At 55.7% G+C, this 20641-nt stretch overlaps 1 protein-coding gene across 3 annotated transcripts; it reads left to right on the top strand.

The window, feature by feature from the left end:
- Positions 1-4245: 4245 nt before the first annotated feature.
- FADS1 (fatty acid desaturase 1) lies at positions 4246-20191 on the top strand. Of its 3 annotated transcripts, XM_036763403.1 has the most exons (13): positions 4246-4517; positions 8566-8643; positions 9238-9348; positions 9916-10113; positions 12053-12154; positions 12241-12369; positions 14364-14424; positions 15694-15770; positions 16134-16231; positions 16341-16437; positions 16599-16678; positions 17006-17131; positions 18006-20191. In XM_036763403.1, exons 3-13 carry the CDS (start codon positions 9286-9288, stop codon positions 18055-18057), a joined length of 1083 nt encoding a protein of 360 aa, XP_036619298.1. In that variant the 5' UTR covers positions 4246-4517; positions 8566-8643; positions 9238-9285; the 3' UTR covers positions 18058-20191. The 3 variants fall into 3 exon arrangements, with proteins under 3 accessions (XP_036619298.1, XP_036619297.1, XP_036619300.1); XM_036763402.1 differs by lacking the exon at positions 8566-8643 and having other exon boundaries at positions 4252-4517; XM_036763405.1 differs by lacking the exon at positions 4246-4517 and having other exon boundaries at positions 8268-8643.
- Positions 20192-20641: the final 450 nt, after the last annotated feature.

Below are 20641 nucleotides of genomic sequence, written 5' to 3'. Positions count from 1 at the left end.
GGGTGTCATGCGTTGTGTCTGAGGCTGGATTTGAACTCAGGTCCTCCTGACTCCAGGGCTGGTGCTCCACTCACTGCACCACCTAGCTGTCTCCCTGTGCAAGCATTATCTTGATTGTACAGATGGGAGAATGAATCTCCTTTGAGGATTGAACCCAAGTTCTCAGCTTCTTGGTCCAGTGATCTCTCTACCCCATCATTACACCCTGAGTTTTTTATCTTTTGGGGGGAAGGAGGGCATGGCCACTTTGGGCAGTCAGAAGCCTCTGGGCCCCCTGTCAAGCTCAGGTGTGTAAATGAATAAAATCTGGTGGACGGGATTGCTGAGGAAACCAACTACACTGAACTCCAGTTGTTAAAAGGCTGTACTAGACCAAGCTGCCTTTCAGAAGTCTCCTATAAATAGTATTTAAATTGCACATGGTAGGGCAGCTAGGTGGCTCAGTGGCTAGAGTATCCAGTCTCCAGTCAGGAAGACTAAGTTCAAATCCAGCCTCAGACATTTACTAGCTCTGTGACCCTGGCAAGTCGCTTAACCCTGTTCGCCTCAGTTTCCTCATCTGTAAAGACAGCTGGAGAAGGAAATGGAAAACCAGTCCAGGATCTTTGCCAAGAAAACCCCAAATGGGGTCACAGAGAGGCGGACATGACTGAACACCCAGGCATTGTCTTGAGTCCTGGGCACAATCCTTCTGGTGATCCTGGCCTTTCAAGCCTGTTAGCCTGGTGCTTAAGAAAGGCTTGCTCTCCTCCTCCTGGCGGATTCTACCAAGGAAACATGTTGCTTGCTTAGTTCCCTGTTTTCCATCTACACAATGGCTACCTTAGCTCAGGCGGTCCTCAGATTCTTCCCTGGATACTGCCTTAGTCATGGGCTGGTGAAATGCCAGAAAGCAGCAAAGCCCCCGGCGAAGGAGCCTTATCGGCCTTGCCTCCGCACCCTCTTTGAGGCACACCCTCATTGGGCCTTCCTAGAGGACTCCTCTCCTCCATTTGGAATGTGAGCTCCTTGAAAGAATGGACTCAGTTTTCTGTGTGTACCCCCTGCACTGAGCACACACACACAGTCCTTGGCACAAGGTAAATGCTTCTGCCTTCATTCATCAGCCTCTTTATTGGCTTCCCTGCCTTCAAGTTCCTTTCCTGTCCAACTCAGCCTCTGGAAACCATCTAAAATAAGCCTCCCAAAGTAAAGTTTGGATGACACTCCTCTATAGCTCAAAAACCTTTAGTGGCTCCCTAAGGCCACTGAAATAAAATGCAAATAATAGCAAAAATGCAAAAAATGCAAACTATTCCTGCTCCAGCATTTAAAGCTCTGCATAGCCTGACTCTCATGCGCTTTCCCAGGTTTATTTCTAGGCTACTCCCTTTCTCAGCATTCTCTATATTGTCAGTGAAATTGGCTTACTTGACGTTCAGTGCCTTGGCACAAGCTGCCCCTCCTGCTACCATGCCTGACCATGTTCTCCCTCTTTCTGTCATTGCCATCCTCTTTGGTACCTCAGCTCAGGTACCAACGGGTCAGATAGCATTTCTTCGGTGCCTACTATGTGCCAGACACTGTGCTAAGTTCTGAGGGTACAAAGAAAGGCAAAAGACAGTTTCAGCCCTCAAAGAACTCACAGTCAACAAGGAGAGACTACGTACAAAAAAAGGTTTCCTCCTCGGATAAATTGGGGATAATTACCAGAGGGAAGACACCAGCGTGAAGGGGGATGGGGAAAGGCTTCTCATAGAAGCTGGGATTTTAGCTGAGACTTGAAGCCAGAGGGTGGAGAGGAGGAGTGAGAGCATTCCAGGCAGGGCAAGAGTACAGAACCTCTCAAGATGACACTTGGGGTGGGGGGGAGTAATGGGGAGGGGGATGTTCCTGGCCCCAGTCAGTAACTTGTGGAACAAGGAACAAGAACCTGCTGAAGAGGAGGGACTGAGAAACTAGGGGGTTTCACTCAGGTGGATGATTTGGCATCAACCATCAGTTTGTGTGAGAAATGGGACAAGAACCCCAGACCAGGCATCCAGGCCAGAACAAAGGCCTTCACCCATGGGCTCAAAGGGCTGGGTGCTTACAAAGACTTTACAACTTGTCACAAAAGACAGGGCAAAGTAGGAAAGGCAAGAATGACTGTCATTTCTAGGGCACAGGAGATCTCCTTCTTCTTTAGGAGACAGCTCTAAGGACGGAAGGCAGCAGTGTCCCAAGAAGAGCCCAGAACAATGGCTGGGTACACCCACTCTGGGATCAGGGTTTGGAAAGAGGGAATAGGGAGGCTTAGCAGCAGAGAGGAGAGGGTGACAGGACAATCCTTCCAAGACCTGTTTTTTGTTTTGTTTTGCAGAGTCATCGGATGTAGTGGGTGACACGCTGTGGGTCACCCAGTATCAGAGTATTCCTCTGCTTGGAAAAGAGCATTTCTTAAGATTCTTCCCAGCTTTGAATTTGTCTCTGTGGCTTTGGGGGAAGTTAAAAATTGTCCCAAGAGACACTGAGAAGAAAGGAGCCACATCTCTCACCCCTCCCCTCAACTTCTCTTTCTAGTTACCTATCCTGTTTCTGGAGGAACACTTAAGGGGGCCTAGTCCAATGCCTCCATTTTTCAGATATGGAAACTGAGGCCCACAGAGCCGAAATGACTCCCCCATGGTTGCACATGTGCAACCAGAACTGTGCTGTAGTGGGTCCAGAACTCAAAGCCTGGTCCTCTCATTCTCTAAACTAGAGGGTCTTTTGATTTCTAAAAAAAATTTTTGGAAATAGTAATTTTTTTCCAATTATGTGTTAAGGTAATTTTCTACATTCATTTTTAAATTAAATTTTGAGTTCCAAACTCTTTTCTCCCTCCTCTCTTCCCCCTTCCCCAAGACAGGAAGCAATCTAACATTGGTTAAGCATGTGCAATCACAGAAACATATTTCCACATTAGTGACGTTGTGAAAGAAGAAAGAGAACAAAAGGAGAAAGCCATGGAAAACAAAAACCAACCAGAAAAGAGCAAATAGTATCTTCCATCCCCGTTCAGACTCCAAAGTTCTTTCTCTGCGTGTGGACGTGGATGGCATTTTCCATCGTGAGTCTTGTGGAATTGTCTTGGGTCATTGTATTGCTGAGAAGAGCAAAATAAACTAGAGGATCTTAACCTTCCTTTCTCCCTCCCTCCCTCTAGACCCTTTCTCAGAACAATCTTTTAAAATGAATATAACAAAACACATAGAGTTACAAAGGAGACCAACTATATTTACAAAAATGTTTTAAACAAGTTCCCGGACCCCAGCTCAAGAAGCCCTAACCTCAAGTCCCTGATCTTGCCTCCTTTCACCACCACCCCCCCCCAGGTGAAATCCGTGGACCTCAAATTTCCTGCGGCTCTTTCTGGTGCAAGCCTCCTTTGTAGCCTGGCACCACACTCCTTTGTCCCATGTGTAGGCTGAGGCTGCCATCTGCTCCCTCACTCTGGGTTCTGGTCCCCAGATGCTCTCTTCTCTTGGAGGGGCAGAGGCCAGTCTCACCTCCACCTCTCCGCTTCCCTTCCCCCTCCTTTCACTTCCTACCTCCTGAAGTTTCTTGGTCTCCCCGACTCCCATCCCCAATGCTTCCTTCTGAGGTCATCTCCCATCTATTCTGCAGGTATCATGCATGTATATTTCCATATATATATATATATATTCCTCTCTCCCATTAACCTGATGCCCAGCTCTTAACAATGTGTCTAGCACATAGTAGGTGCTTACCAAATGATTCGACTCAGATTGTCTTATTACCCATAAGCTATTAAGGCCTAAGCTCTTCCAGGGCAGAGGCTGTGCTGTTTGGTTTGTATCACCTCAGATCCAGGACAGGTCAGGGCCTCCCTACTATGTGCTGGGCTCTGTCTTTGCCAGGACAAACACTTATAAGGGCCTCCCTACTATGTGCTGGCCACTCTTTGCCAGGACAAACACTTATAAGGGCCTCCCTACTATGCGCTGCTCACTCTTTGCCGGGACAAGCTCCCTTCCGTGCCTGCCCCTAGCAGCGTACGTGTCCGCGTGCATTCACTGAACCGGGACTCGGGCTGGGACGCCGTCAGGTGCCGGCCCAGCTGAGAGCCGCGTGGGGGTGGAGGGGCTCGGGCGCGCGCCGCGCGATGCCGGGGGCGGGGCCGACCCGCGGGGGCCCCCCCATTCCTCCCGCCCACGCCACGAGGCTCGGCCAATGGGAGCGCGGTCCCCCCGAGCTTGGCCGCCGTCCGCCGCCCCTGGTGCTGAAAACGGCTTCCGCGCGCTCCCCGGCCGGACCCGCCAGCGCGCGCCGCCGCCGCCTGCTCTCGGCCCCCCGCCGCCGCGACCATGGCCCCGCACTCGGAGCCCGCGGGAGCCTCGCCGCGACTCTTCACGTGGGACGAGGTAGCGCAGCGCTCGGGGCGCCAGGAGCGCTGGCTCGTGATAGACCGCAAAGTCTACGACATCAGCGAGTTCAGCCGCAGGCACCCGGGAGGCTCGCGGGTCATCAGCCACTACGCCGGCCAGGATGCCACGGTGAGCGCCGGGGTCCGGGGCTGCAGCGCGGGCGCGGGTGGGACAGGGGCTCGGAGCACTGCACTCCCCGGGGGCTGGGGAGGGGGCCAAGGGGCGGCGGGGCTCGGGGCACTGCACCCCCGGGGGCTGGGGAGGGGGCCGGAGCGTCGGGGTGCTGCACCCCCCTGGGGCGAGGACTGCTGCCCTTCCCGAGCTCGGATGCCGCAGCGCACGCCGGACACCCCAGCTGGAGTGGAGAGGAGCTGGAAAAGCCGGGGAAGGAAGGCCAGAAGGGGCGTGGGGACTCCGACGTCCTTGGAGGGGATGTGGCCGCTGCTGGAGGGACGGCTGGAGGCAGGAAGTGGGTTTTCCCGGTGGCATGGAAGGGGGGGAGCTTCCAATCTGCAAACCTAATGGCCACAGCTCGCAGAGATGGGGGAATGGCACGGAGCTGGGGCACCCGGAGGAAGGGGAGGGACGTTGGCTGGGACTTGGGGCCCGAGGGCACCGCTGCGATGTTCGCGCGTTGGGCAGCACGTGCGGGACTCTGTCCCAGGGCGAAGGAAGGTCCCAAAGGAAGGTCAGGAGCGCTCGGACCCCTGCGTAAAGGTCCAGCCCCAGGAGAGCTGGAGGCCGGCGCCGCGATCCGTCTGTCAAGACCAGAGGCTCGGACTGAGCCTGGAGGGGTGGGGAGTGGGAGTGGGCGTACCAGGACAGGCAAATGCCCGGGCCCTGCCCTCGAGAGCTCAGTCTGGGGGGTGGGGGGAAGGCACCGTTCCGGCCACCGTGCACAAACAAGGCATGGATCGGACCGGCAGGAGATGCCTCCGAGGGAAGGCACCGCACGGGTGATGGGGAAAGGCTTTAGCCGGGACCTCGGGGACGCCTCCGAGGGCGGTCATCCCGGGGGGCCAGTCTGAGGGCCGGGCAAAGAAGGACCGAGGACCAGAAGGGCGGAGGCACGGGGGGCCTGCAGCTGTCGCAGCTCCGTGGACTCGGACCTGGGTAGAACCCGGGGTCAAGGATGCGCCCTGGGGAAGGTGCTCTGCATCCCCCAACCCCAAAGCTGCTCATTGCTCCGTCCGGGTGTTGGGCGTGGGCCCTGGACCCCGGGGCGCAGCGCTCCCCTCCTCCTTCCCCCTGGATGGGGGAGCCGCGTGTCTCTGGTACACTCGTCCCGCTCCTTCCCCCGGCTCTGGTTCGGGATGGCCACCTAGAGGCTCAGATGGCAGGGAGAAGCCCCCCTGCCCCAGCCCTCCTTCTTCCCCTCCCCGCCCTCGTGACACTCGCTGACCGGCTTGGGTCCCCTTGGTATCCCCTGGAGACGGAGCATGCGCAGTGCAGCCCGTAGGCAGGGAGGGGAGGGGCGGGTGCCGCTGCAGGGCTTCGGCCTTTTCCGTTATGTGACATTGTTCCCACTGCGGGGGCGGCGATTGGTCCTAACGAGTGGTACCACCGTACCTTGGTCCCGCCTCTGCCGCCGCTCGTCCAATAGGGGCATGGGAGCGCTCCTTGACCTTGGGGAGGGGGCACGGGGGCGGGGCGAGTCCTGCTCCGCTCGGTGAGCATTCGGAAGCCGCTGCCTGCCACTCGAGGGGGCGGAGGAGAGGCTTTGGGGAGCCCCGAGGGGGGCGTGTCTCCTCTTTGCGCAGGAGCCCCGTTTTACAGATGGGGAAACTGAGCCCGAGAGATGGATGGTCTCCTGGGAAAGGAGTCCCCTGGCTTGGATCCCTTCCGTGATGGGGAGCTCACCAGCTGCTATGGTCCAGCTCCTTGGCTTCCAAGCTTCTCCTGCCTAGAGCCCAAGCGGAGCCCCCGCGGCCGCCTCCCAACACACATGCACACGCACACGCGTGCACACAGGCACTCACACGCTCGCACACTCACATGCGTGTACACAGGCACTGATGCACGCACACGCGTGCACACAGGCACGCACACGCACACACGCGTGCACACAGGCACGCACCCTCGCACACGCGTGCACACAGGCACGCACATGCACGCACGCACACGCACACACGCGTGCACACAGGCACTCACACGCTTGCACACGGGTGCACACAGGCACTCGCACACGCACACATGCACACAGGCACTCACACACTCGCACACGCACACGCGTGCACACACACACGTGTGCACACAGGCACGCACCCTCGCACACGCGTGCACACAGGCACGCACATGCATGCACACAGGTGTGCACACGCTCGCACACGCACACTCGCACACACATGCACACGCGTGCACACAGGCACACACTCGCACACGCACACGCGTGCACACAGGCACTCACACGCTTGCACACGCGTGCGCACAAGCACGCACACTCACACACACGCATGCACACAGGCACGCTCGTTCGCACATGCGTGCACACTCACACGCACGCACACGGTGGGGGGGGGTAGGTCTTGCCTACATGTACCTGGAGGGGTGGGGGTGGGGGCTGGTCCCCGCGAGCCCCCCCACCCCCGCCTCATCTAGCCTGTCTTCCACCTGCCACACATTCCCAGTCACTCCCGCCAATCCCACAGAATATGGTATTTTTAAGAAAATTTAACTATATTCTTTATTTTGAACGTTCTTTTAAAATTCTGACTGCCAATTCTCCCTCCCCCACGACCGAGAAGCCAAGCAGTGTGATGACAGCCCTCCCTGTGGACTCAGGCAGACCGTTTCTATATTGGCCATATCCCAAAAAAAAGTAAGAAAAAGAAAGAAAGAGAGAAAGTCGTGCCTCGGCCTGTGCTCCGAATCCATCAGGTCTTCCTCTCTCTGGAAGCCAGAAGCATGTTTTTCACGTTGTTGAGGCGTGTCCTGCCCATGGATAATGGAGCACTTTGCCATTTCCTTCTCTGGCTACAGAGAAGGAAACTGAGGCAAACAGGGTGAAGTGACCTGCCCAGGGTCACACAGCTGGGAAGTGTCTGGGGCTGGATCTGAACTCAGAAGATGAGCCTTCCAGACCCCGGGCCCTGCACTCTATCCTCCGCAGCCCCTAGCTGCCCCTCCTGGACTCTGGGATTGCCTCAGATCCTCGTATTGATCGCAGTAGCCGGGTCTTTCACAGGTGATCGTTCTGTGCACGGTGCGCTCCCGGTTCTGCTCACTTCGCTTGGAGATGGTTCAAGTAGGAGTTGCCATGTTTTTCTGAAACCAACCTCCTTGTCATTTCTTAAAACAAAACACTACCTCAGAATCCTATGCCAGGATGATTTCCAGTTCTTTGCCACCAGAAACAGAGCTGCTATAAATATTTTTGTACATATAGGTCTTTCCCCTTTCTTTTTATTCCCTTTGGGATACAGACCTAGTCCTGGTATTGCTGGGTCAAAGGGTACGCACAGTTTTATGGCCCTTTGGGTATAGTTCCAAATTGTTCTTCAAAATGGTTGAATCAGTTCACTACTCCACCAGGAGTTCATTAGCAGACCTGTTTTTCCCTCATTCCCTCCAATATTTGTCATTTCTGATAAGTGTGAGGCAGTACAACAGAGTTGTTTTAATTTCCCTTTCTTTAATCAGTAGTTTTTTCATTTGACCATAGATAGTTTTGATTTCTCTTTCTGAAAACTGCCTGTTCATATCTTTTGACCATTTATCGATTAGGGGGAATGGCTCAAATTTTTATAAAATTGACTCAGTTCTCTATACATTTGAGAAATGAGACCTTTATCAGAGAAACTTGCTGTAAAAATTGTTGCTGTAAATTCATGATCTATGATACCTTTTAGCAAAATATAGTTTCCCTGGTTATCTCTTTTAATTAGGTCTGTTTTTGCTTTTCCTTCTTCTAAGATCATGATTGCTATCCCTACCTTTTTAACTTCAGCTCAAGTATATTAGATTGTGCTCTGGTCCTTTATTTTAACTCTGCGTGTGTCTTTCAGTTTCAAGTGGTTCATTTACTGCCCTCCAGACTTGGCATTCCCATGCCCAGAATGCCCTCCCTGCTCAATGACCCTTCAGGGCATAAATCAGGCACTACCTTCCATGGAAATCCTTTCCCTTCCACTGGGCAGTGCTCTTTCCACCCAAGTTTGCCAAGTTCTTTACACCCTAGGTCACATGGAGAATGGGAACTTCCTGAGGACAGGGGCTGGCTTGGCACCCCTGGCACCTCCTGCAGGAGAAAAAATAGGTGATTGGTTTAATTCAGTGCTTGTTGAGGAAGCTGGGGCTCTGAGAGGCTGAGGCATGCCGGTCAGCCTGGGCAGCAGGGTGCAGACCCAGCTTCCCCTGTGAAATATCCGTCTCAGGGAGTGGAGTGTTTTAGCAGCTTGGATGTTGCCTACTGTGTGTTTTATAAGGACTCACCTGTTCTTGGAGTGCAGCCACTGACCCTTACTGGCCTTATGGCCTTACTCTAGCTAGGCCCTGGTGTCCTCAGCTAAATGTGGGGATGCGCGCATTTGTGGGGGTGCATGTATCTATAGGGGGTATATCTGTGGGGGTACATGTATCTGGGGAGGTGCGTGTATCTGTGGGGGGTGTATCTGTGGGGGGACATGTATCTGGGGGGTGCACGTATCTGTGGGGGGTATATCTGTGGGGGTGCGCGTATCTGTTCCCATCCCCTACCAAGCAGGGGCTCTGTGGAGGAGCACAGTTGTTCTTGTAGAGGAGCCCCAGGCAAAGGGTCGGCAGGGCCAGCACCATGGAAGAGGACCCCTGATCTCTGGGCCAGGTCAGGCTCAGGGCAGTTTCTCAGTTCCCTTTCTCTTGGCCTCTCCAGGATCCCTTCACAGCATTCCACATCGACAAAACCTTGGTTCGGAAGTACATGAATTCCCTGCTTATTGGGGAGCTGGCTCCAGACCAGCCCAGCTTCGAGCCCAACAAGAACGTGAGTCGGTTGGGAGGCCGGGTGGTGAATGGGGGCCTGGCACTCTGAGCATCTCAGATGCAGAGCATCCTAGAAAGCCCCTCTGAGGTCAGCCAGGATTTCTCCAAGGAGAGAATAACCCCACAAAATGGAATCTGTTGTCTGCTCCAACAGCTCCAGGGATGGGGAACTCATGACTTTCTACAGCTGTAATTGTCAGGAGGTTGTCTCTTGGACCGCCCCCCCCCCCCATTGTTCTGTGCCCATCCTCGTGCTGGGCCCTGCAGAACAACCAGGTCCCTCTCCAGATGACAGAGCACCCTTTCCCATCAGCTTCTGACTGGGCTATATAGCCAAGGCCCTTCAGCCTCCCCTTCTAAGCAAGGGCTCCTTCCTCCCTAGCCCAGGTTCCATTCTCTCAGACTCACTGCAGGCGGTTGGTGCCCGTCTGTCACTGAGCACAGCCCCAGGGCGTGGGCATGGCCACGCATCTTGGCCGTGGCATTCTACTGAGGCCTGTCAGGATGCCTGCAGCTTTCCTCGCGCCGGCTGGAGTCAGCAGGGCACTGCCCGCCTTCTGTCCCGCAGAAACAGCTGACGGATGAATTCCGAGAGCTGAGGGCCACCGTGGAGCGCATGGGACTCATGAAGGCCAGCCCCCTCTTCTTCACTCTCTACCTGCTGCACATCCTGCTACTGGACGTAGCCGCCTGGCTCACGCTCTGGGTCTTTGGGACGTCGCTGGTTCCCTTCCTCATCAGCGCGGTGCTTCTCAGCACGGTCCAGGTAATGATGCCCAGGTTTCCTGCCTCTCTTAGCACAGCCTGGATGTCCCCTTTATTTCTAGGCATGGGAAATGCTTTTTGTCCTTGGGAGGATGTTGGTGTGAATTGTAGAAAGGAAAGAGGCCCCAAACTCAGGCAGGGAACAAGCATATTAGAGAGGGAAGAGATCTTAGAACGTGGACCGTTTAATACTAGAGCTAGGAAGAACTTTAGAACAGGGAATGTCAGAGCTGGGAGAGTCCTTAGAACAGGGAATGTCAGAGCTGGGAGGGTCCTTAGAACAGGGAATGTCAGAGCTGGGAGAGTCCTTAGAACAGGGAATGCCACAGCTGGGAGGGGCCTTAGAACAGGGAATGCCCCACCCTGTAGTCCTAGACCATGAACCTCCTGGAAAGAATCTATGATCCCAGACCCTGGGCCTCCAGCCGACCATAAGCCATCTGTGGCTCGGTGAATCAGTCTGGGGGTGCCTGAGGCAGGGTGACTTGTCTAGGGTCACTGCCTGTCAGAGCCCCTGCGATGGGACCAGAAGTAACTGGTGTCAGGATGGCCCTGGTGGGGGGGGGCGGGGTTGGTGAGGAAGGAAGGCAGGCATTTCCAAAGGCAAAAACCTGACATTTCATCACTGCAACGTCTTCTCCTTTTCGTTCCCTTTCTTACTGGGGTGCAGTGAGCGCCCTCTTGTTTCCTCCCAGATCCAGCGCCTTGGGCGGCCCTTCTGTCTCACCCCACTCTTTGTCCTCCTGCTCTTTCCCTCTGAAATCTCCCTAGGCCCCTTTGAGCTTGGCTCTTGCCCAGCCCGGCCCCGTTCCCACGGGAATCGATGCTGCTCCAGAATTGAGACTGGCTTCCCAGAAAGGAAAGGCTATTCATTCTGCCCTAGTCTGTGTTTCCCTGCATACTGATAACGTCAAAGCTGGTACTTAGGTCTGGAGCCTCCCAATCTTGGGCCTAGCTCAGCCTTCTCCATGCGCTGGTCCTCAGGCTTCATGAGTACATTGTAGAACTGTCCATCTGTCCCATAATGAGCACTGACTGAGCGCTTGGTATGTTGAAGGCACCACTGGAGAGAGAGAAAAATTTAAAAAACCCCAAACCTGCCCTTCTGGCATTATGGAACTTGCATTCTAATGGGAAAGCACACAGGACACCAGTCCAGCATAGGTGAACGTTAGCCTGAGAAGGGATTCAGCTGGGGTGGGGGCACCAGGGAGGGTCTGCAGGAGGCTGCCCTGAGACTGAGGGGCCCAGGACGCCTCTAGCTGGGGGCTCGGAGGGCAAAGGCCTGGGGATGTTGCGTGTGCAGAATGGCAAGGGGCAGACTCTAAGGAGGTTGGAGATGCAGGTTTTGGCGAGGTGGCTCAGTGTTTGACACTGGAGGCTGAGCAGGGGCTGGAATGGTCCGAGCTGAGCTCCAGGAAGTTCCCTTTGGCAGCCAAGCGCAGGACAGACTTGGGGCCAGTTAGAAAGACCCTGTCCTCACCCAGATGAGGGGGGACTTGGGCCTGCAGCAGGGAGGGGCAAGGAACAGAGAGATGCAGAGAGAGAAGTCCTCTCAGGGCTAAGTGGGGACAGGAGGTCCCTGAGGTCGGCCATCTGGGTGGCTGGAAGGATGGTGGTCACCTTGAAGGTCAGACGAGGGGAGGTCTGGGGGGATGGGTTATGGGTCATCCACTGGGGAGTTTAGTGAGGTCACCCCTTTCATCTTAAGGGTGGGAAGCTGAGGCACAGAGAGCAGTCGCACAGTTAGGAAGCCGGCGATGCCCAAAAGGGGGTGAGCCCCCGCTCTGACGCTCCCGCTGCGTGCTCTTGGCCAAGTCAGCTGACCTCTCAGCCCGCCTCAAAGCAGAGTTTTGTGGGTGATAAAGCTGAGGAGGGGGTGCAGTGGGGAGTGCAGTGTCCTTGCAGGAGTTGGGTCCCAGCCCTGCCCTCTGTCCTAGGCCCAGGCAGGATGGCTGCAACATGACTTCGGACATCTCTCCGTCTGCCGCACGTCCACGTGGAACCACCTGCTTCACCACTTCGTGATTGGCCACCTGAAGGTTGGGAGCCCCCATGCTGGGTTTGGGGAGGGGTGGGAGGGGGTGGCCGCTTCCTCACCACCTCAGTCTGTGCCTGTCATCTCCAGGGGGCCCCTGCCAGCTGGTGGAACCACCTGCACTTCCAGCACCACGCCAAGCCCAACTGCTTCCGGAAAGACCCAGACATCAACATGCACCCCCTCTTCTTCGCCCTGGGGAAGGTTCTGTCAGTGGAGGTAAGCAGGGGCAGGAGGAAAGGGGGCTCCTGGGCCAAGGGATGATGGGGAGGAGGCAGAGCCAGGCGCTTCCTGATTCCCAGGCCTCGCCTCCTCCTCACCGGGCCTCAGTGTGTCTCTGAATCAGCCTGTGATGGGAGAGAGACAACACTGGTGACTGGGGGGCTGCTGCCCCGCTCTGTCAGGTCAGAATCTGTGCCAGAGAATTAGAAGGAAACCAGGAGGGCAGGGCGCTGAGGGGCGTTCACAACTGAGCCCTGTGCTGGGTGACCCACAAAGGCAGCAGCTGCCTGGAGTCAGGAAGAGTCGAGTTCAAATCCAGCCTCAGACATGTACCAGCTGCGTGACCCTGGCCAAGTCACTTAACCCTGTTTGCCTCAGTTTCCTCAACTGTAAAGTGGAGATAACAGCATGGATCGCATTGGGGGTTGGGAGGACCGAGTGAGATGATCTTAGTAAAGGGCCTTGCCAACCTCAGAGCCCTGTGTCAATGGAGCTCATCTCATACGATGTCCAGTACAGAGGAGAGGACGTCAGTGAATGGTCCTGACGCCCAGTGTTCCGTAGCGCGTGTGCTCTCTGGTCCTTGGGATGGAGATCAGGGAAGGCTTCTCGGCTGAGGGGGCCACAGGAGTGCAGAGGCACGGAGGAGGGAGGCATCGCCCGGCCAACTCGCCCCTAACACTCTGGGTGGCTGGAGAAGCGATGTGTCTGTGGCTTTGACGTGCGTCCCCTCCCCCAGCCTCATGGCGGCCCCTGAGGGCAGCACAAGGCCTTTCCCCCATTCTGAGGAAACTGAGGCTTGAGGGTCAGCAGTTTGTCCAGGGCAACAGGATCAATCATTCAATCAGTAAACATTCATTAAGTGCCTCCCACTGCCAGGCACTGTGCCCCGGACATAACACAGCTGGGACCAAGTGTCTCAGGCAGGATCTGAACCCAGGCTATCCTGACTCCCAAGGCCAGGTCACCATCCCCTCCCTCCCTCACCTGCCACCCGCCTCTAGGCCTTGGAGGGTTAGTTCATTGTCACGTGTGTCTTGGTGGAGGGGCAGGAGCCGGATGAGGTCACCGAGGAGGCTCCAGAGGCCTGGACCAGAAAAGATGGGGATGTGGTTTGGCAGGGGCAGAAGGAGAACAGACTGTCCGAGCTTTCCAGGTGGAGGGCAGGATATGCTGGGTGTGACCTTGGCAGGAGAGGTCATGGAGGGGGGACAGGAGCCAGGGCCTGGGCTGCACCTGCCATCTCGGGTCTTCGACCTTGGGTTCAAGGCTAGCCTCTGCAGGCAGCTGCCATGATGGGGAAGCTCCCACATGTCAGGACCTTGACCCTGGATAGGGTACTTGACATTTCTTGGCCACAGCTTCCCTGCTAAAGGCCTCACAAACCCAGCATTTAATCTGGTTTGCTCACACGTGTGTCTCCAACCACACAAGCGCCTTACTTTTCCTGGGGAGCCACACACCAAGAATCACAAGGGGTCTCGGCGGCCATCTTGTCCGGCTGGTACCTCGGCCCCAAGTGCCCCAACAGCCTCCCTGACCGGTGGCCTTCCACTCTCCTCAGGACCTCTGGACCTCCGTTACATGTCCTTGGGGGACCTTGGGGGCTGTGGGTCTGGGTGCTGAACACTCTGCTGTGCCCTGCGGGAAAAGCCAGGGGGCTGTGTGAGGAAAGTGAGCTTGCTTGGTGTCCTGAGACATGGTGGAGGGCTTTAGATGCTCTTTCTAAGCTTCTTCTGGGCTGGAGGGCTCTGATGGCTGCCCCTTGGGGAGGGGCCCAGAAGGTTGGGGTCCCTCGGACCTGAATGACCTCATGGTGACTGTGGGCACCCAGGCCTCTGATCTTGGCAGCACACTGCGCAGACAGGGTCTGGTAGAGGGGCACATGGCCGGCCTGGGGGGCTGGAGTAGCCCCAGGTCCAAGCTGGCAGGGTGGGAGAAGCCCCAGCCCTTTATGGCATCCCTTGTGACCCCGCCTCTCCTCTTTCCAGCTCGGGAAGCAGAAGAAGAAATACATGCCTTATAACCACCAGCACAAGTACTTCTTCCTGAGTGAGTGTCCTGCCCGGGCTGTGGGGGTCAGGTGGGGGCAGGAGAGCGCAGCCTGGCTGGCCCAATGAGGCCCCTTCACGCTGGTCCTGCCTGGGCCACTGGAGTGGGGAGGGTCATTTCTCTTGAGGTGCTTGAAGGTCCCACTTCCTTTGCTTCTCCTTCTTGTAAATCCCCTTTCTCCTCCTTGGCAGAAGAGTCCCCTGGACCTGAATCACCCCCTGGAGCATTTGCAGGGGCAGGTTCTCTGGTCAAGTGGTGACCAGCCAGGTCCCACAGGGCTGGTTTCCAGGAGTGGTGCCTCCCTCTGGACATCAGCCTAGAGAAATGGAGGCTGGGCCAAAATCAGCCCTGGCGGGGCCGAGGCCAGGGGAGGGAGCCCAGGGGCTGGGGGTGATGCTGGGCTTGCTAGGGAGAGAGGCAGCAGCACTGAGGGCCTCAAGTGTCCCAAGTACCCCTTCCTGCAGCCAGGTCCTTCAAGTCTGTTTAGACTGCCCATTTCTTTAAAAAATGCAAACACTCCTGAAAAGGTCAAAGAGGCCTTCCTGTGAGTCAGCTCACTCACATTTGTTTCTGTTCTGAGACCTGCCTTGCTTAGGATGTAAACTTTGGGCAAAGAGAAATTTGTAGGGAGGTCATGGCACCTCCTAGTTCGAGGGCTCTGAGAAGAGGGAAGCTGAGCACTTGGGGATGGCCCAGGGCTGGGATGAAGTTCAGAGCCTTCCCCGTCCCTCCCACGGATGGATGGACAGGTGGCCTCCTGGCTGCTCGGGCCTGCCTGGGGACGCTGCTCCGGAAGGGACGGGCTGTCCTCACACCTGCCCAGGAGAGCTCCCTTCAGACCCCCGCCCCCCACTCCTGCCTGGCTTCTCCAGGCACTAAGACCTCTCTCCCTCCTCCTCCCAGATCTTAACTGGGCATTTTGGATCTGCTCAAATGTCACCATTTTGCTTCCCCCTTTTTCTAATAGTGGGGCCATTGTCTTGTGCCCTGGTGCGTAGCACATGGTTGCGTGTAGAGGACGAGGTGAGCAGGGGCACCTGGTTGGGCGGCTCAGCCTGAAGGGCCCAGCACCCAGTCCTGCTCTGCCCCTGCCAGCTCTGTGACTGCAGGCAGGCCGCTTCTGCCTTGGGAGACTCGGTTTCCCCATCTGTAAAATGAAAGGGATGGATTAAGGCTCTCAGGTTGCTTCCAGTCCTCACTTCTCTGAGCCCAGGATGGAGTGGGCAGCAGTAGGGCCCTGGAGGGCCACTCACGCCTGTGTCTTTGCAGTTGGGCCGCCCGCCTTGCTGCCTGTCTACTTCCAGTGGTACATCTTCTATTTCGTGTTCCAGCGCAAGAAGTGGGTGGTGAGTGTCCTTGGGCCGCTGCCCCCCCCCAGCTCCCTGTTGTTCCAAGGGCCCTGGGGCTGGGGGAGGCACAAGGCCGGGGCTCAGGGTCAGGAGACCTGGGTCTGCCCCAAGCCTGGGACCTTGTCCTGAAAATAAGGACACAAGACCACTGGACCTCTCACATGGGGCTCTTCTTGGAGCAGAGTCAGGCACAAATGTCTCTAGGAAGCCTTGGGGATGCTTTCATTCCAGACCTATTTGTTGACCTCCTGCTAGTGGAAAGGGGGAGACAGAGAGAGACATGGGAGGGGAGGGGGAGACAGAGACAGACGTCTCTAGCTGATCTTGCCTTTTTGATGACTCCTTCCCTCCACATTTTAGGACTTGGCCTGGATGCTCACCTTCTACCTGAGAATGTCCTTAACTTACATACCCCTGCTGGGCCTTCAAGGCCTCCTGGGTCTCTTCTTCATTGTCAGGTAGCAGCTGAGGGTAGGGTGGGATGGGAGGGCTCCCCAGGCTCCGGTGCTGGCCGAGCGGGGGGGCAGGGGACGTTTTACAACATCCACTACGTCTCTGCTTGCCTAGGTTCCTGGAGAGCAACTGGTTTGTGTGGGTGACCCAGATGAACCACATCCCTATGCATATTGACCATGACCGGAACGTGGACTGGGTCTCCACTCAGGTAACGTCTGGAGATGGTGTTGGGAAGCTGCAGGGAGGCAGGAGGACACCCGGAGCCTTTGGGTGGGCTTGTTGAGAGGGGCTCCTGAGGGAGCATTGGTCGCTGGGGGGGGCCCTTGGCTGCGGGTGCCTCACTGTCCCTGTGCTGACTTTCTCCTCCAGCTGCAGGCCACGTGTAACGTGCATGAGTCTTTCTTCAATGACTGGTTCAGCGGCCACCTCAACTTCCAGATTGAGCACCAGTGAGTCTGGGGGGCTGGGAAGGGCAGCAGCCAGGGTCAGGGGGAGGAGGAAGAGAAGGATGAGGACCCAGCAGGGCCTGGGGCTGGGCCAGGGAGGCAGTTGCCCAACAGCTCAGGGACTGAGGAAGAGGAAACCAGAGAGGTCACATGGTCCAGACCCCCTTACTTTACAGATAAAAAAGCTGAGCCCCACAGAGGAGGAGGGGCTGGTCCTCAGGTACAAACCTTCAAAAAATAAACAAATGTTTTTTTTTTTTAAAAATGCACACCTTCCACTGTCTCCACTCAAAGAATCCTGCTAAACGTCTCCCTCACTCTCCCCTGCAGTCTTTTCCCTACTATGCCGAGGCACAATTACCACAAGGTGGCCCCCCTGGTGAGATCCTTGTGCGCCAAGCATGGCATTGAATACCAGTCCAAGCCTCTGCTCTCCGCCTTTGCCGATATCGTCCAGTGAGTACTCAGTCCTAGCAAAGGGCCTAGCCCTCTGGAAGGGATCAGGCTGTGCTGTGGCCTCGAAGCCTGAGGCTTTCTACCAGGCTGCCCTGTCCCTGGTCCCTGCTGGGATCTCAGTCAGCCTTCTCCCCCCCCCTCCCCCCCGCCCCCGCCGAGGCCCCTCCTTCCAGTCACACAGGACCAGCTTCTCTGCCTCCCTTCTTATCCTGCCGGCCCTGAACTGGGGCTTCCGTGTGCAAACGCCCTGTGTAGGCTCTTCCCCGCCCCCCCAGCCAGGTGAACTTGAGAGAAGGTGGAGGGTCCTCTGGCCCTCTGAGTTTGGCCTTCTGCCATTCTCAGGTGTGGATGTGTTTTCTCTTTCCAATTAGATTGAAAGTTCCCTAAGGGCAAGACCTACCATGTTTTGCCTTTGTATTGATTCAATTGGTGCTTTGCACCGTGGGAAGCATGTAATCAATCAACTGAAAGGTTATGTCTCAAATGCCCACGAGGGCCAGACGTAAATGAAATAGGAGCTTCCTGCAAGGAGCTTACACTGTAAGGGAGCCCACATGTTCACTCTAAGTATATACAAGGCGTCCAGGTGTTGGAGCAGAGCTTTGAAGGAGGCCAATGGTTCCAGGAGGGAGAGCATTCTGGGCATGTGGAGGCCCAGAGATGAAACTACTATTCTGCCGCTTGCTTGTGGAGGTCACCTCGTCCTGCCAGGGCACCCCTAGACCATCAGACCCCCGCTTCCTCAGAGCTGGGGGGAGCCGAGAGAGGTTCCTATTATTGGAAATGACCCCACCCAGTGCTGAGATCCCCATCACAATGGGATGGTCCAGAAATCCCCCGGCCCACACGTCCTTTTCTCTGTTTGCCCCCACAGCTCACTGAAGGAGTCTGGGCAGCTCTGGCTGGATGCCTATCTTCAAAAATAAAGCAACAATCTCTGGAGCAGGAGGAGATCTTGGTGCCAGAAGCAGGGGGAGGGATAAGGGACTATGCCACTTGATTCGAATTTCCAGTGGGGGCTGGGAAGATGGGGACGGGAATGGTTAAGGGCAGCAACATGCCAGATCCTTTCTCCAGGTTGGCAGGCACTAGGCTGAGGACTTTTGGAACTTTGGGAAGATTTAGCCAAAACACTTAACCCCTTGAGGTCCCACACCTGCATCATATCCCAGTCAGAGGAGGGAGAGGCCAAGCTGGGCCTTCTCTTTTAGTAAGGGGGCCGACCATTGTTTCCTCAAGGCCCTGGCAGAGCTGAGCCCCTAGGCCTCACCCTCCTCTCATCCCTCACCTCATCTGCCGATTGGTCCACTAGCAAGAGGAGAGTGGCAGTTTGAGCCTCTGGAGATGAAAATTTAAGAGGAAGACTCAGGAATGCTCCCTTCAAACCTAGGATTCTTCAGAATTCTTTAGCTTGACCTAAGGGTGTGTTCCAAGGCATGGGCCCAGAATAGATGGGCAGCCCCAAAGCTAACTGAAGCCTCCAGGAGGGGCCCCATTGCTTTAAGGGCAGAAGGGCCCATATCTCTGGGGAGGGTTTGGGGAACAGGAGACACGTCCGACCCAGCCTGCCCAGCGTTATCTGCCTCCTTCCCCCTCCAGGGCACGCCAAGCGAATTGGGTTCTAGTTGTGGCCAATATATCCATTTCACATTTGGTATACAATGCTGTAGTTCATTAGAGATCCATTCCATGTGCTGAAAACACCTCATTTTCCCTCCATACCTTTTCCTATCTCCACTTACAGAAAAGAACTCCAGGAGAGGCATAGCCAGGAGTTATTCTAGCCCTCCATGGTGTTCCATGGGAAGGCAGGTCTTTCCTTCCTCCCCTGTCAACAAATGGGGCTCCCAAAGGTTTCCCCTTATCTCCCCACCTACAAGTTCTAGCTAATGTAGCTGCAGCCAGCCAGGATGGAGGACAGGAAGGCACCTACCTGCCAAGCTCTCAGAAAACATTAAAAGGACTCCCTCGGTGGTGGCTGGATCCTGCCGTAAACCCAATTACCTGAGGCTTTGTTGAACATAGGATTAAGGCAGTGTTCTTGGTCAGCTGATGAAAGCCACAGGGCATGTGTTCATCTCACCTTGTGGTGCAAGATGCAAAGACACTGCCTCCCAGACACACAAATAACCGTGTGGCCATCTGGGGAGCTGAGCTGGTGCTCTCCTCTGGACCACTTTCCTGCCCTTGACTCCCAGTCCAGAACAGTTTGAGGTCCTCAATCTCTGCCCCACCACTTCATAGGTCATCTGGTAGATTATGGGGAAGGACTCTGAAACCCCGCTGTGCTGACAGAGCTGGCTCCCTTCAGAGGGAGAACAGTAAGTGGGACAAAGAGAGCCTAAAACCATTGTGGGTGAGGGAATGGAGCCAGGGTATAGTTTGGATAATTAGGGTGATGTGGAGTAGATAGCCCAGCTTACAAGATGTATTGTGATAGGTACACAGTAGGTGCCTAATAAGTGCTTGATGACTGGTTGGAGTGTGGAAGAGATTTATGAGGCCATGTGACAAATTGAATGTAAGGTGTGGAGTCAGAGGGAACAGGTGTTTTTCAAATTGGATACCCTTGAATCGGCTGTCAGAGAACTCTCTGGTTGGTCTTGTTCGCCTGCAGCTCCTCCCCAATTCCCTGGCTCTCTCCTTCCAGGACCCCAGGTGCTAGTCAGTCCTCCCCGCCATCCTGGGCCTCCTGGGTTTTGGTGCTACCATTCTACCCAGAGAAGGGGGATATGACTTGTGGAGGTTCAGCCAGCTCGGGGACCTCTGAGTCTGTGGGGTGTCCCATGTGGCCCTGCCTAGAATACTTTTAAACAAAGTGGCCTTCCCTATTCTCAGCCTGGTCCTGTGGTCACTAAAGAGCAGCTGGAGGAATGGCCCATGGCAGGCCTCACGAAAGGCCAGTAACCAAAATCTCCCCCTCCCTCTCATCTTTCCAGATCCCATCAGGTGGCAGGTCTCTGCCAGGTCTGGTTCAGTGCCTGTGCCAATTATGTTGCTGTAAAAAATCAAGGATGGAACTCGATGTTGATGAATAAAACTAATGTCTTTTGGGTCCAAGTTCTTCTGTGATCAAAGGAGCTCTGACCACACCAAGCTCTGGGCAGGGGCCTAGAGCCAGGGGTGGGGGTGGGGTGACTGACCCCAGCCAGCCCCAGGGATCCTACAGCTGTTCTCCAAGCTCTTCTTGGTCCCTTTTCCTCCCCCCCAGGTTCCCCCACCCTCACTTTGTCCTTGTACTTCCAGCCAGGTTTCCTTGTGCCCACTAAGTTTGGGTTGGCTTTGAAGCTTTCCCAGCCTGAACAGGAAACTTGGGCTTTGTTAGCCTTACTTAGCCTAATGCTACTTGGAATGCATAAAGCTCTGGGCCTGGCTGCCAAGCGGGCTCCCCTCTGCTGCCCGGATGAACGCTAAGCTCTGTCTGAAGCACACTCTTCTTAAGAGATTGTTGGCTCATCAAATACCAGGCAGCAGCGGCCTGAGAACAAAGTGCCCCCCCCCCCCAGCTTT

This window comes from Trichosurus vulpecula, chromosome 6, assembly GCF_011100635.1.
Source record: "Trichosurus vulpecula isolate mTriVul1 chromosome 6, mTriVul1.pri, whole genome shotgun sequence".
NCBI lineage: Eukaryota > Metazoa > Chordata > Mammalia > Diprotodontia > Phalangeridae > Trichosurus > Trichosurus vulpecula.
The sequence above is the reverse complement of the archived record's forward strand: the minus strand, read 5'-3'. Positions and strand labels throughout refer to the sequence as shown.

Bases quoted from the DNA above. Each gene is read 5' to 3' on its own strand.
- FADS1 (XM_036763402.1), top strand. From the start codon at position 4,329: ATGGCCCCGCACTCGGAGCCCGCGGGAGCCTCGCCGCGACTCTTCACG. The intron at 10,114-12,052 runs GTAATGATGCCC...CCTCTGTCCTAG, and splicing joins TGCTTCTCAGCACGGTCCAG to GCCCAGGCAGGATGGCTGCA. The intron at 17,132-18,005 runs GTGAGTACTCAG...TTGCCCCCACAG, and splicing joins GCCTTTGCCGATATCGTCCA to CTCACTGAAGGAGTCTGGGC.